Here is a 15,491-nt window from a genome sequence, read left to right as displayed (position 1 = left end):
GTCCTCAGAGAACAGACCCTCCCCCAAGGCCCCGCCCAGGAGGGCAGACATGATGAAGGGCCATTTGCCAGGATTGAGTATTTGTCAGCCCAGGAGGCTGGATGATGTATTAAGAGGACTTTAATGAGCTTGGGGAGGAGGAGCCACACTTCACTGCCTGAGCCTGGTGCGCAGAGGAGTGACCAGATCAACCTCACCCCCATCTACTAACATAAGTCAACCTATGCCTGTTTGCCCATCAGAAACAATTCAGCGCCTCCAAGTTGCAGCCCTTTCCCCCGTCAAGTCTGGTAAAGGCCTCTCGGTATGCTATCTTACTGGGAAGGCCTTCCTGAGGTCTAACCTCATTTTTCATACCAGCTCTGGAGGAATGGGGGAGGGGTGTATGTGAAGGAGAACCCCATCCCTGCTCCAGGGGAGCACCTTATCAACTCCTTCCTCCACCCTCACTCCTGTCATCCACCCCACCCTGGAGCCTGGAGGAGCATGGCCTCCACTGCCCTAGCAATGCCAGGCTTGGCCTCCCGGTACCAGTGCTGCTGGCACAGCTCATGTGGACATTCCCCTTATGTCAGGGAACATTCCTGCCCCTGACCCTTGGGGACCCTGACAGATAGGGTGGAAAGAGTACAGTCGATTCTAGATCCAACTTTGCTGTGTGACCCCAAGCATGTCTCTTCTCTCTGGTCCTCAGATACCCCATCAGTAAAGAAATTCTCAACAAATTCCTTCTCCCTCTGTTGTCTCGGGATTGTCCCTTCAACTTGGGGTTCAGTTTTCCTACAGCAGCTATGGCTCCATTTCTTCTGCCTTTCCGATTTTGAAGCCAGAGTTTTCAAATGCCCCACCATTCTGACCCTGTGCCAAGGTGTGGTCCTAGGGATGTAGAATAGAGAGGAAGAGAGAGTTCTGGGGTCCGAGAAGATCCTGATTTTGATGAATTCCAGAAACTGCCTGGGTTCTAGTCTTGCTTTCTTCTGTGGGTTGGGAAAAATATAGGAGCCTCCTGGTTTCCCTTAAGGGTACTTAACTCTGGGAGATCAAAACCCAGAGCTACCAGAGAGGGCTGGTGAGACCCCAGAGGAACCACCACTAGCAGAAGGGAAGGGGAGAGTTTAGAATTCTACAAAACACTGAAGACAGAGCACTACCGGGCAGCTGACCTTGTCCAGCTAGTGCTCAGTCAGAGAGGGTGAGCAGCGCTGGAAAGAAACAAAAACATCTCAGAAGACACGACCCGCAGCACTGCCCTTGCGTGGGAGCACAGGCGATCTTGGGACCCGAGGTGCTCAGCATCTCCTAAAGGAGGAAATGTATCTGGAATTTCCAACCTAAGCTTGGATCTCTCTCCTAGAACCTCCTGGGGCAAAGTGGGTTCTGCGGGCTGCTGGGTCTGCAGGTTTCCTTTCCTGTCTGGATCGCTGCTGAAGCCTGGAGTCACTGTGTCTGCCAGAATTCTATCCTTGGAGCTGCTGCCCCGGGAGAAGGATGTGCCAGTGGGACGCTAGGTGTTGCCGGCACAGAGTGGACGCTCGCAATGTTTGAATGAATGCACTCATCAATGAACGCCTTTGGACAACTCTTAAGCAGATCACAGGTGCGGGATTCATCCTGCTTGGCTCAGTGTGGCTGCCGTCTTCTGGGGAAAGCCCTCCAGTGAAGCTCACAGTTTAGACATCACATCCCACCCTCCATTGCCCACCTCCTGGGCTCTCGGTCTTCCCCCCCGAACCCACCCCACTTGGAGTCCGCGCAGAGCAGTGGACTTGCTGAGCTGCGTGTATGCCACCCACTCTGTGCATCCGGGCTGGCAAAGCCAACAGTTCACCTGGGGCAGGTAGGAGGGTGGGAATGAAAGAGTGAGTCCACCAGGCTTTGGCCGAGAGGCCGAGGCAGTCCAGGCAGTGGGGGTCGAAGGCAGCTAGCGGACGGGGCGGGCCGGGCCTGCTGTTTTCCCCTTTGCCCTTCGACCCAGGAAGCCGCTCACACCCGGCGGACACGCTCGGCCGCCCTACTGCTCTGTCCCGGCCTCCCCCTTCGGGGACCGCTCCCCACCCGGCCCGGCCTCCACCCCACCCCAACTTCCCGCTCCAGCGGCCCAGGAGAGGCGGGGGCGGGCCTGAGAGTGGCGCAAGGACACTCCACACCAAGGGTCATTTGCTCTTTTTTCCCCCTCTGTGGCTAATTTATTTTAGAGCTAGGGGAGGAGAGGGGCGGGGCCAGGCCGGGCTGGTGGAGGGGAGGGGCCCGGCGAGCTTAGGGGAGATGGGGGCGGGGCGGGGGCGAGGAGGGGAGGGCGGGGAAGTGGCCGGGGGTGGAGAGGGCCGGGGAAGGGGCGGGAGTTGGGGGAAGGGAGGGGCACTAGGGGAGGGGAGGAGCAGGGAAAGGGGAGGGGAGCAAAGGCCTGCGAGGGAGGGCGCTGGGGGCGGGCGAGGGGAGGAGGGGGTGGGGGTGGGGGTCCTGCCTGCGGGGGGAGCCGGGGCGGCCCCTTGTCCGGCCACCCCCACTGCCCAGTCCTGCTCCTGCCCGCGGCGGCCGCAGCAGCCGCAGCAGTAGCGGCTCCAGGATGGTGAGCGCCGCTGCCCCCCAGCCCCGGCCTGTCGCCCCCGGCCCGCGCCCCGGCCCCGGGGCCGGACGCCCCCTCAGGCCGCGCACACTCACCTAGGACCCGGCCGGGATGCCGAGGTACGAGGCCGCGGGCCTGGCGGGGGCAGGCACGGGAGCGCGCGGGCGGGCCGAGGTCAGGGGGTGGTGACCGTTCGGTCGGGGTGTCCGGAGCTTTGTCCGCGGGCGCGGGGCAGTGCGAGGGCCGGAGAGGGCGGGGGCTGCGGGTCGCGGGGTTCGACGAGGCGGGGGTCGAAGGGCAAGGCCAGCGAGAGACCCGGGCGGGTGCGTGGGATCTGAGGGTCACTTCCCGGGGGGAGGGGGCGGACAGGGAAGGGGCACTCCTCTCAGCCGCCGACGGGCACCCTCTTCGCCGCCCCCTTTGGTGCGGAGGCTGCAGCAGTAGCGAGCGGCAGGCTCTGGGGGGAGCCTGCGGGATTGAGGGGTGGGGACCCAGAATTTGCGGGTTCGGGTCCCAGAAGGATCCAGTGTCCGGAGCCCGAAGGCCGGCCCGAGGCCCCTCCCACTCCGTCAGGTCTTTGTCCAGCGGCCCCTGTGTGTGAGGGAGGGGGGTGGGGACTGGGTTCCAGGCCCGGAGATTCCCCAGCATCGTGACGGGGCAGTGACAGGAGACTGAGGCCACTTGGGGCCCTGCGTCTCTCACGCCCACCCGCTGCCTTTCTTCTCTTCTGGCCCGGGAGAGCAAAGCCCCCATCTCCGAGTCAGGGAAGCCGCACTTACCTTTACCCCTGGGCTACAGGCTGCTAGGGAGACCCTCTAAGCTCCCGGCTCTCTCTCTAGAGCCCTTTAAACTTCCCCACTCCGAGAGCCCTCTCTTGATCTAAACAGAGATTCCCTTACTAAGGACCCCGCTCTGTAGAAGGTCCTCCGCTAGGGTTGGGCACACAGTAGGTGCGCAGGAAATGTAGGCCTCCTCCTTGGGCCCCTCCCGTCCCGGTGGCCTCTTGGGCGGAGAAGGCCTGGGAAGGGGTCTGCGCGGGGGCGAGTGTAAGCGGCCTGGAGCCTGCGCCCAGCGGCAGCCAGGAGCCCGGAGCGGAGGGGTGGGTGGGCTGTTAAAGGGACGGTCACTAAATCAGGATTAGGCCGTGAGGCTGTCAGGCTGCTAGGCCCTGTCTCCATGGATACCTAATTTGGAGGAGAATAGAGGACGGAAGAATGTTTGCGTTGTCGTCCGCCAGGGCTGCAGAGGCTAAGCGGACTCCAGCCCTCGGTTTGGCAGCAAGGAATGGGGAGCCAGTTCGAACCCCACTCTGGGCTGCGGCGGGGCGGGAGAACTTTTCGGTCTGGGGGCCCAGAGCCTTCCCTGAGGAGTTGCTGGAGTGGGCCAGGTGGTGCGGTGGTCCAGTGAACTCTGACCGTGCACAGGGAGCCCCAGACCCTCCCCGAGTCCAACCTGAACCCCGGTGCATCCTCCTGGGAACGGCCGGGCTGGGGTTCCTCAGAGCCCCCCTCCCGGAGCTCCTAGCCGGGTGCAAACACCGTCCTCCGCTGCTCCGTAGGCGGGGAGGACTGACGCGCTGGGCGGCTCGAGGTTGAGCGCGGCGGCACCTAGGCGCGCGCGGGTACCCGGCGGCTGCCCGAGCCGCGGGGCAGGGGGCGGGGCGGACTTCCTGGGGTGGGCGAGAAAGGGGCGGGGCTTGCCTGCAGGCCTCGCTCCGCCGGGTGACAGGCCTCGTAAATCCCCCTTTCCCATGTTTAACGCCATTTCATTTATTTCCACTCGATTCCTTGGGAGTCCGCAGCAACCACGGCTGTACGGAGCGACCCTTGTGCCCTCCCAGTAATGTCTTCTTGAGGAAAGTTATCTTGGGCCAAAGGGAATTAGCTCTGTGGGGACAGTGGAGTGGCTCCTGGGGGAGGCCCAGTGACCTCCACTTTTCAGGGGGACCCCCATCTCCTCAGGGGATGAGGAGGTCTGAGAGACACATGGATGAGTTTGGTCTCCGAGGGCCTGCGGGGTGTAGGCCCTTTTCTGGCCATGGTGTAAGGGTGGGGTGGGCTGAGAATGAGGTGAGTGGACAAGTCCAGTGCTCCGCCTGGAACGGGGCAGGAGAGGGCCCCGATCCGAGTGTAGTGTTCTCAGAGCCTTGCTCTCGGTCATCCATGGCCGCAGCTTTTTATGGAGCAAAAATCCCCTCCCCTCCCCTGCCTGGGCTGCCGCTTTATTGCAGAGACCTCAGACTCTCCACGCAATTTCACGCCTCTCTGCCTTTGCTCTTGCTGTTCCCTCAGCCAAATGCCTTCCCATTGTCCCTGTCTCTCCACAGCCTCCTCATTCTTCAAGGCCCGACTCGGATGCCACACTTCCCCCATGTAGCCTCCCCCAGAGCCCGCAGCTCTAGGCACTCACTCCTCCCTGCATGTTCTCCTAGCCCTGCACCTGTGCCTCCCTTCAGCCTCGGAGGCTGTGTTGGCACTAGGCTTTGCCTCCAGGAGGCCAGGGGTGGGGCGTATACTTCCCTGCACCCCATCCCCACTGGGCTTGGCACTTTGTAGGTGCTCCATAAATATTTGTTGGTTGAATAAAAGGGTTTTCGCCAGGGCAGCCTGCAAACCATGGCCTTCCAGGCAAATAGCTCTGTGCTCCTGGGTGGGTGGAGGTCCCTGGGTGGGTCTCTTCCTCCTCCTCCTGGCTAACCCTCCCCCACCCCCCAAGTCCGGGAGGACTTTGCCCCTTGCTTTCCCCACAGACCAGCATTCTTTCTCTGCCATTATCATCCTGTTAAACAGAGAGGCCAGTCAGGATCCATATGGATCACATTAACAATTGCTTATTATCTGGGCCAGAACTGCCCCCACTCTCCACCCCCGGCTCCTACTGCTGCAGTTGCTGGACCCTTAGGAACCCAGCTTCCCCCTCCCCCGCCATTGGTCAGCCAGGGATTGCAGGGGACAAGCTGATCTCCCTTACCCTCCCTGTGCATTCTATTTAATTTACTTCTTGACTTGGCTGGCTCCTCTACCCGATTTAATGAAAACTAGTTTCCCCATGGGAGCATGGCTCAGTGAAGTTCCAGGGTTGCTGAGGAGAGGGGTGGACCTGAGTTCAGATACACCTGTGGTCCAGAACACCAAGAGCTTCTGCTTTCCAGTGAACAGAGGCTGTGGGCTCAGTAGGCCCCACAGGACTGACCATGGGGTATGCTGGTGTGTTCTGCCATCTCGCCCTGGGCTGGCCCTGCTCCCTTTTGGGAGCTGGCAGGCTAGCAAGGAAGATGAAGGCAGGAGAGACCCTGCCAGACTGTGTGGGTCCCCACCTTGTGTTTCAGTCGAAGAATCAAGAAATTCAAGAGTGGCTGCTGAGTTAGCCTTGAAAGAGGAGTGGAGTTTCTGTTTAAATGCATATAGCCCAAGAAGGAATGGAAGGGATCTTCAAGATTACCAGGCCCCACCCCAACCAGGCCTGGGTTCACAACTTTTTTTGATTTACAGACCCCCTTAGAAGGACCAACAAAAGCCATCCCCAGAAAAATCCACTTTTATCAATTGACACCAGACTTTGCATTCTGCTTTAAAGGCTCTTGGACCCCCTGAGCCCCTTGGGGTCTGTGCCTCAAGAACCCCTTGCCCTAGTCCAGACGCCCCTGAAGGGCTGAGAGCAGAGTGAGGCCTAGAGCCCAGCATTCTTGCTCTTCACTCTGTGCTTTCTCCATGGCAGGAGGACAGGATGAGCCAAGAGACCAGGGGTATCGGATAGAACTGTTGGGCCCACCTTTGAGTGGAAAAGGTTCACCCTGCCTGGGTCAGGCTATGGGCCAGTCATCTCATCTCTGAGTGTGTCACCTGGAGTGAGGAGGTCCAGGGGTTATTTTGTTTCAGAACCCACTCATCCCAAGGATGAGTGACAGGAGAGTCTAGCTCTTCTCTGAGCATTCTCTTAAGTGTCTTGATGAATCATAGCTAACACATAGAACTTATGTGTATATCTCTTATTCTATATCTCATCTGTGAATTGCAACTAATTATGGCACCCTCCTCATAAGCATTTTTGTGACAGTTAAATGAGGCAGGAGCTATGGGCCTGTGAGGGTCTGGTCAGAAATGCAGTGCTCAGGGTTATACAGATCTTCCTTGACTTATGATAGGGTTATGTCCTGATAAATGCATCGTAAGTTGAAAATATTTTTAGGTCAAAAACACATTTAATACACCTAACCTACTGAACAGGCTTCCCTGGTAGCTCAGATGGTAAAGAATCCACCTGCAACATGGGAGACCTGGATTCAGTCCCTGGGTTTGGAAGATCCCTTGGAGGAGGGCATGACAACCCTCCTTGCCTGGAGAATCCCATGGACAGAGGAGCTTAGTGGGCTACAGTCCATGATGTCTCGAAGAGTTGGACACGACTGAGCGACAGCACAGCACAGCACAGCACAACCTACTGAACATCATGGCTTAGCCTCGCCTACCTTACAGGTGATCAGGAATACTTACGTTAGCCTAAAGTTGGGCAAAATCATCTAACACAAAACGTATTTTATTATAGTGTTCAGTATCTCATGTTAGTTATTGAAGACTGTACTGAAAGTGAAAAACAGAATGGCTTAATGGGTGCAAAATGGTTGTGAGTGTATCACTTGTTTACACTTGAGATGGCATGAATGACTGGGAGCTGCACCTCATTGCCATTGTCTGGCATCACAGGAGAGGATCCTACTGTGTATTACTAATCTGGGAAAATATCAACATCCACAATTCAAAGTATAGTTTCTACTGGATGAATATCACAGCATTGTAAAGTCAAAAAGTTTTAAGTCAAACCATCATGGGTTGGGACTGTCTTTGATTACTACTGATGTTGACATTTTCCTGCTTGAGCCAGTCAAGAAGGGACTGCAATGGAGCCACCCAGGTGCCTTGCTCTCTTTTCCTTTAGTACTGAGGAGGCATGGGCAGTCAGCCTTTGCAGTTCACCTTGGGGACTGGTGGTGGGGTGGACAGTTCTCAGTGAATGGGCACATTAGTCAGTGGCTTCAATCCAGCCTCCATAGGCTCCATCCCCAATTTCTGATGATCATTCTTGCCTCCCACCCAAGAACCCAACCCCTGGGCTGCAGTGATCCTGCCAGTCGTGTCCAACTCTTTGCGACCCCATGGGCTGCGGCACGCCAGGCTTCCCCGTCCATCACCGGCTCCCAGAGCTTGCTCAAACTCATGTCCATCAAGTTAGTGATGCCATCCAACTATCTCATCCTCTGTCGTCCCCTTCTCCTCCTGCCTTCAGTCTTTGCCAGCATCAGCGTCTTTCCCAATGAGTCAGTTCTTCGGGTGACCAGAGTATTGAAGTTTGAGCTTCAGCATCAGTCCTTCCAGTGAATATTCAGGACTGATTTCCCTTAGGATTGACTGGTTTGATCTCCTTGCTGTCCAAAGGACCCTCAAGAGTCTTCTCCAACAGCACAGTTCAAAAGCATCAATTCTTCGGTGCTCAGCCTTCTTTATGGCCCAAGTCTCACATTCATACGTGGCTATTGGCAAAACTATAGCTTTGACCAAACCCTGCCACTAAACAGGTCTAATTGCCTGGACAAGTCACATACTCTGTGTCTCAACATCTTCATTTGCAGAAGGGGAATAAGAACACTGGTGAGTGAGTTTGTAGGTAATAGAGGCCTTGGTTTCACATAGTGTGCTCTTTGCCTCTGAAGTACATGCTTACCTCTGGTGACCTTTTCAGTGACTCGGAACCCATGCAGGGAAACTCCTCCCAGCGTAGGAGGAAGGAGAAAGAGAGGACATGTATGTGAAAGTTCTGGCCCAGGGCAGGGCTTGCCCTGGCCATCTTTGAAGTTCTCTCCAAAGCTGAGTCCAGGCAGTAGGGGGCTCAGGAGTGGGTGAGAGGAGAAGCAGCTTGGCTGCTACCTCTGGAGTCCCTTCAGCTCCCCTCGCTGTCTGGGAGACCCAGGCCACCTGACCCCAGCCCGGTGCTGGGATTAATCAATCGCAGATGGAAGGGAAGATATGACAAAGAGACTACATTTTACTTTAACAAACCTGTGTCAAACACCTGCTGGGTCCTGGCACTGTGCCAGGTCCTGGGTGTGTATCAGCCAGGCTCCCAAGGGTGCCCAGCCAGGGCCAGGATTCCTGGGCCCCTGAGACTCCACACACACTCGCCGTGCACCTGAGTGGGGCTATCATGCCTCAAATCTCCCAGAGCTCTCCTCCGCTTCCTGTGTGGCCTGGGAGGAGCAGAGCACGTCTGCAGGCAGCCCTGACCCTGTTCGCTTTGCTGCAGGCCTCTGCATGAAGCCCGGCCACACTCACCATGCACTCTGCAGGGCCCTGAGCCAGGCCTGAATACTTTATCTGGGTAGCCATTCATCCAAGACTTCTCTGGTGGCTCAGATGGTAAAGAATCTGCCTGCAATGTGGGAGACTCATGTTTGATCCCTGGGTCAGGAAGATCCCCTGGAGAAGGGAATGTTAACCCACTCCAGTATTCTTGCCTGGAGAATTCCACGGACAGAGGAGCCTGGTGGGCTACGGTCGGTCTATGGGGTTGCAAAGAGTTGGACACGACTGAGTGACTGTCACTCACTCACTCAGTCTTTCCTCCAGTGAGCTCTATTTTTAACGTGATCCCACTTTCAAGGAGGTGACAAGACAGTCAGGGACCAGTGGACAGGCCAAAGGACAGGCTGAGCTTTGAGAGCCATGCTCCTGGTTTTCCCCACATAGAAGGGAGCGTGGTTGAGCTGGGAGCAGCGGATGGGCCTCAGGATGGGCTGAGGGGAGACTTGGGCAAGAGACCAGTTCCTTCACGGCAGGGCCTTGCATCATCAGCAGACTCCCAGAGAGACTTCTTTTCTCCAGGGGGGCCTTTCATAGGTGACAGAGGTACTAATTTAGTGAGAATTAAAATGGCAACCCATTCCAGTGTTCTTGCCTGGAGAATCCCAGGGATGGTGGAGGCTGGTGGGCTGCCGTCTATGGGGTTGCACAGACTCGGATACAGCTGAAGTGACTTAGCAGCAGCAGCAGCAAGAAACTGGGAGAGTCCACCTGCTGCTGGCTGGCCTACTGGGCTCTTGGATGCTTGAGAGTCTGAGGTGTTTGTTGTTCTTTCAGGCCAGCAGGGGAAAGAAACTAGTGAGATTTGGGTTATACTGAAAAATGACACCTCCCCACCTCATCATGTTCTTCCACACCAACCCGGTCTGCCCAAAGGTTTCTGTCAGGGCAGAGGGGCTCCAGGGAACTCTGGCCATCAGGGGTATCACCCCTCCCATCCATCTCCTCAGAGGGACAATAGCCATTGGTGGCCAATGACACTCATCCCTCTAGGAAGGGGCTCCTTCTCGAAGTGGACTTTGTCTTATGTGTGATGGCCGTTCTCCCATCTCTGTCTTCCACACTGTAGCCCTCTTCAGGCCAGAGTCTCGGGGCCTGAACCCCTTGTTGGGAGAGTAGAAACTGTCTTATAGGGGTAGGGTGGCCAGGAGTTCAGTTTTTGGACTTGCTAGGTTTGCAGTGTCTATTAGACATCTAAGTGGGGATGACCCAGAAAAACTGCAAAGGAGCCCATCAACCTGCCCGGAAGTGCCCCTCCCAATAGACAATCTCTCATGTTGAATGCCTCTACTGATGGTGAGCTCATCACTTTTAGAGAATCCACATGTTATCAGACAGCTAACATTAAGCCCCAAATCTTTCATGGCAAATTCAACTCATTTGAGGATGGTGGGAAGGGGGACAGGAGGGGAGGGGCTGCACAGAGCTGCCACCCAGAGGTGGCTTAGGTATTCAGAAATATTTGATCCCCAGAAGTCTCTCTCCCTCCAAGTAAACACTCCCCATTCCCTAGTCATGGTCTGCTGCAGCTCGCTGCCTACTTCTCTGATCCCTCTCCTTAGGGCTGTAACCAGGGTCTGGGGTTTCAGACCTGCAAGGACTTATTGGTGCCAAAGTAAAGTATGGATAAAGTGTGGGTTTGTGGCTGAATCTGGGGGGGCGATCAAGGGAAGAGGGGCTAAAGAGGGGCAGGGGAGGCTGATGAGGGTGGTGGGAATCAACATACTGTTTCCATAGCTGTTAGATGAGAATAACATCGGCTGCTCAAGTGAGAGGCAGAGCAGCCTCTGCAGATAGACTGCCCTGGAGAGTGGCACCAAGTCCTAGCTTGGTGACCTTGACAAATTAACTGTGCCTCAGTTTCCTCCTCTGGGAATTGTTGTGAGGATTACAGCAGCTAGTGTGCTTCCAGCAGTGCTTGGCTCTTGTCTTGGGATCTCAAACGCACAGACAGGAGTTGCCGTGGTTGTCTGGTCTTTGCCTAGCACCATTCCCCCCACCCCAACTCTTCTTTCTCTCTCTGTTCCTGTGGCCCTGCAGGTGTCGGGGCCACCCCCTTGAGGACAGCCCTGCCCACTCACACCCAGGTAGACCGGCCAGGCTGCATAGCTGGAGTTACTCAGCTTGGCTCCCCCAGGGCTGGGAAGGGAGAAGGAGCAGGCAGAGGCAGCCACTGGGGAATCCAGGGTGGGCTGCCTGGGCCTGCCCCCTTACCACTGCTGGCCAGGCGGTGGGGGCATCTGCTCTCACCGACCCCTATGCAGGAGTGGGGAGGCTATATATGGGGCCCCCAAAGGTGGGGTCACCCAGACTTTAAACTTAAGCTTTTTGGAGGTCACGTGCCACCCAAACTGACTCAAGTCAACTTTGGATCCTAAACCAGGCTGTGGGGAGGAGGTGGGGTTTGACAGGGGGGCCTTTGTCTGCTGGGCTGAGACCCGTGGTCCACGATCCTTGAGAAGTTCATAAATGGAGCTGTATTCTAATGTTATTAGTTCCCTTTGTAGTTCCATGTTTTTAAAATTTCTACCCCCTACAGCTTTATTACGGTATAGTAGACAAAGTAGTCCCATGTATCATTTTTTAAAAATTGAGGTGTAATCGACATAGATCACTGTATTAGTTTCAAGTATACAGCATAATGATTTGATGTGTGTGTATATGAAGAAATGGTCACCACAGTAAGTCTAGCTAACATATGTCACCATACGTAGTTAAACCTTTTTTTCTCTGTGTATTTTTATCTTATGCATTGACAAGTAATTTTGAGAATAGGTCATGGGTTTACTAGGCTGCACAAGGGGCCTATGACTGAAAACTGGTCAAGAGGCCTGCCTAGGGACAAGAAAAGTATGGCTCAGGATGAAGTTGGGTCTGGCATGGAGGGCTCTCAAGAGGGACCTGAAGGGGCATGTGGCTTATCTAGGCAGTTTCTAAGTAGCACAAAGGGCAGAAGAGACAGCAGGGCCTTTGGGCTCCCCTCTTTATTGGCAGAGGAGGAGCAGGTGAGAGGTGCCCCAGGACACAGGGCAGCAGGGCCAGGGGTGAGGCTAGGACATCCAGGGAAGCTCTGGTCTGGGACTCAGTCCCCCGCCCCCACAGTCACACCGAGAGTGGGGAGCCAGGGGCCTCACACCGCAGGGCTGTAGCCGCGCCCCCGGTGAGGGGCCCAGCTGGGAGGCTGCACTTCTCTCCAAGGGGCCCCTTGTTCCACTCCTTTTGCTGCCAGAGGTCCTCCCCAACCCCGCCTTTTCCAGGTGGAAGTACTTGGCCAGCCCCCTTGGGATCCAAGTCCGAGGAGCGCCTGCTGTGTCGCCCCCATCCCTGGCCCTCTTCCAGGTGGTCTTGGAAGCACAACTCTTCTTCCATTGCCTTCACACCGGCCTGGGTCATGCTGGGACATGCTGGGTCCTCTGTTTCACAGTGGAGGAAACAGAGGTTTAGACCCCTACCCCCCATCTCAGAGGCTGACCCACTCCCCCCATCATCTGAGCCCTGAAGGAGGTGAGACTGTGACTTACAGATGGACTCCTGGGCTCAGAGACCTCCCCTAGTCCCAGGTCACTCCAGATACCTGAATAACTCAAGTCACTAGTGAGACCAGGATGCATTTGAGGGTCCCTGGAAGCAGCCAGTGACGGTGAGAAAAGGAGAAGGAAGGGAAGGAGTGTGTTCTGCTGTCCAGGGGGCTTGCACCATAATCCCCTCCTAGCAGTCTGTTGGGGGTACTCAATGACATCATGAAGACCAAGACCATGGCCCAGGATGCAATGACCTCTGGAAGATAACAGCCTGACCCTCCAGCCCTGGAAAACACATACATAGGGTGGGCCCTCCTTCCCTTTCTGTCCTGCCCCAGGGCCCAGGAGTTGAAGTCCACCTTAACCTGCTCCAGAGCATCTCAAGTAGTGAGAAGGGCATGTGGTGGGGTGGACTGTGCTGTCCTTAAAGCAGTTAACAGCCCCAAAGATTCGCTTTCTTTGGCCTCCATGAAAACTCTATTTGCTCAATACGGTGCCTCACACAGACCTGGGAAGAAGCCCATCGGCTTTGCTGACCTTCACTGAGGGGCGAGCAACTGATACCCTGGAACCTCCCAGAGCTGTAGGTGGTTTAAAAGAGGATGCCTATTAACCAGAACGATTTTCTGTTGCTGAAGTTTCAGGCAGCCTAAGTGAAGCAAACAAAATTGAGGCAGGTAGAGACACTCTGGGTTTTCTTTAGAGGAATGGGCAAGGGTGATAACTGGGCCAGTTCTCCCTACCTGGTGTCTCCAGGGAGATGAACTGGGGACAGGAAACCAGTGTCCCCTGCCCCATGTTTCTGGATATCTCCCAGCCCGGGGAAGGGGTGAGATTTTGTGGCTGGAAGGAAAGGGCTCTGAGCATCTCCCGGCAGCTCCAGCCGTCAGGAGGGTAAGAGAAAACATGATGGAGGCGCTGTCGCAAAGAAAGGGGCGGGCAGCAGAGTAGAGCTGGAAAAGCGATCAGCAGCTCTGTGATGAGGCTGAAATCAGCCCCAGTGGCCCCGGGGCTGCTCAGGAGAGAAAAAGAGCTGTCATTCATGGAGGGCAGACCTGAGGAGCTCCCCCAAAGGCAGCCAGATCCCAGGGAGTACAGGGTGGTCCCCAAGCCCTGGGGACAGATGCCCTTCATTGGAGCTGGGAGTAGGACTCAGTCTGCTACTCAGATAAAGCACTGGCTGCCCCCGTGTCTCTGGTCCTGCACCCCAGGACCTTCTGCAGGAGTGAGGCAAGCCTGGGAGCCATGCCCAACCTTCTAGGGGAGTAGATGGGCTGTTTGATCAGTGAGTGTGTAAATTGGGATTTTATGGATCGCTTATTCACTGCTGGAGCTGGGGCCCCCAAATTCCTCTGTGCCCCAGAATGCTTAATTTAGTCCTGAGCTTTCCCCTGGGAGAGGACGGAGGACAGCTCCCCACAGGCCCCATCCCCTCCTGCTGTGTCTCCTCCCAAAGCCCCAGGCTTTGTCATTGCAGGTTGAGCGGTTCAAATGTGCTAATACACTCCCTGGGGGTCGCTGGACAGTGGGACTTACCCTTCAGTGCCGTGATTGGCCAGAGAGACCATGGGAGGGAGGTTCATGGCAGCAGCTGGGAATGTGTGTATGTGTGTGTGTGTGCGTGTGTGTGCACTCACACATGCTTGCTGTGCGCCTGTTTGAGGGGAGGGGTTTGAGGGGTGTCCATCCTGCTCAGACCACTGGGCAGAGACAAAGGATCTTCATCTAACCTGCAACAAGGATTAAGTCCAGAACAAGCCACATGCCTACCTGGTCAAGCTGGTTAGGGAGCCCACCTGTCTGTCTTTACATCCTCTTATTACATCTTGACGTGGTGGGACTTACTCAGTGTGCACTGAGTGGGTGGATGGATGAGTGACCACAAGATGGACTGCGTTTTTAACGGGTTGTGTGTGCTCAAATAATTAGCATCTACAGATCCCTAAATCTCCCCCTAGGATTCCTAAGTATCCCCCCTTCCCCTCACTGCTGACACAAGCCGGGCCTGAAGGACTAACCAGGCCTTGGGGGACACAGCTGTGACCCCCCGACTCTGTTGCCACTGGAGAGTGCTTTCCCTGTGGTCAGGTTTTCCCCTGACAGCCCCCATCTGTCCATGGCATTTGATGAGGATGAGGATGGTGGGGGAGGGGGATGGGTGTCGAGCCGCTGATGGGGGAGGGAAGGAGGCACAGCCCGAAGGGCCAGATGACAGACTGCCCTGTCCTTCCGTCCTCTCCTCCTCCTCAGCCCGCCCCTCCTCTCCCGGTGGCAGGCGGGACAGGCTGGGCTGGCGAGGAGTGCTTGGTCTGGTCAGTTGTCTGCCCTTCCTCCCTGGCTCCTGGGGAGGCTGGAGTCCTGAGCAACAGAGTCCCAAGTCCTAGGGATGTCTTACCTGGAGACCCTAAGAAATGAGACTCCATTCAAGTTCAAGAGAAGCCGGCGGAGGCTCCAGCTATCGCGGGAAGCCCCCCAGCTGCAGAACCGATCCTGGCTGGGATGAAAGCAGTGCTGTCCCGAGGAACTTTCTGGACGCTCGCGGGTACCACCACCCCATGTGACTAGTGAGTGCTTGGGGTGTGGTGAGCACTATTGAGGAACTGAATTTTTAATTGCATTTCATTTTAATAATATATTTTAATTTTTAAATAATAGTAAGAATAAATGATTTCATTTAATTAATATATTTTAATGAATTTACATTTAAATAGTTCCCCATGGCTAACGGCTGTGATGTGGACTGCACAGGATTAGAGGCTGTGTTCAGAGATGGAAGCCAGGCTCCTGGGTGCAGAGCCCTTCCTGCCTGTGTGGACCTTAGGCAGGGTTCTTCCCAGTGTGCAGTGCCCTCTCCCCAGTCTGTCAGAGATCTCAACCCCAGGGCGGATCATGTGCTCCTGTGGGTAGCTGAATGACCCTTAGGAGGTCCTGGCCAATGAGAGGGCCCAGTACCCAGGGACAGACCAACAGCCCAGAAATAGAAAGGAGTGGCTTCTAGAGCTCTAGACTTTGAGGCATCTTAGAACTTCCTTGGGGGTGTCAGTCCTAGAA

At 55.9% G+C, this 15,491-nt stretch overlaps 2 protein-coding genes across 4 annotated transcripts in view; one reads left to right on the top strand and one right to left on the bottom strand.

Annotated features, from left to right (window-relative positions):
- The window catches only part of LOC113893156 (extensin-like), a 31,298-nt gene extending 27,946 nt beyond the window's left edge, over positions 1-3,352 (bottom strand). Inside the window, exon 1 of the mRNA XM_027542924.1 lies at positions 2,662-3,352. Within this exon, the coding sequence (XP_027398725.1) occupies positions 2,662-3,319 (658 nt within the window). The 5' untranslated portion in view covers positions 3,320-3,352. The remainder of the gene's footprint in view (positions 1-2,661) is intronic.
- Positions 2,476-15,491, top strand: part of FIGNL2 (fidgetin like 2) — a 30,555-nt gene continuing 17,539 nt past the window's right edge. The window contains exon 1 of one of the 3 annotated variants that reach the window (XM_027542921.1): positions 2,476-2,685. The gene's annotated coding sequence lies outside the window, so the exon portion shown is untranslated. Of the gene's footprint in view, positions 2,686-6,930; positions 7,042-9,118; positions 15,005-15,491 lie in introns of those variants that run through there. The other 2 variants (XM_027542922.1, XM_027542923.1) reach the window with 2 other exon arrangements.

The sequence above is a fragment of the Bos indicus x Bos taurus genome, chromosome 5, assembly GCF_003369695.1.
Source record: "Bos indicus x Bos taurus breed Angus x Brahman F1 hybrid chromosome 5, Bos_hybrid_MaternalHap_v2.0, whole genome shotgun sequence".
NCBI lineage: Eukaryota > Metazoa > Chordata > Mammalia > Artiodactyla > Bovidae > Bos > Bos indicus x Bos taurus.
Note: the sequence above shows the minus strand (reverse complement) of the source record. Positions and strands in the feature narration are given on the sequence as shown.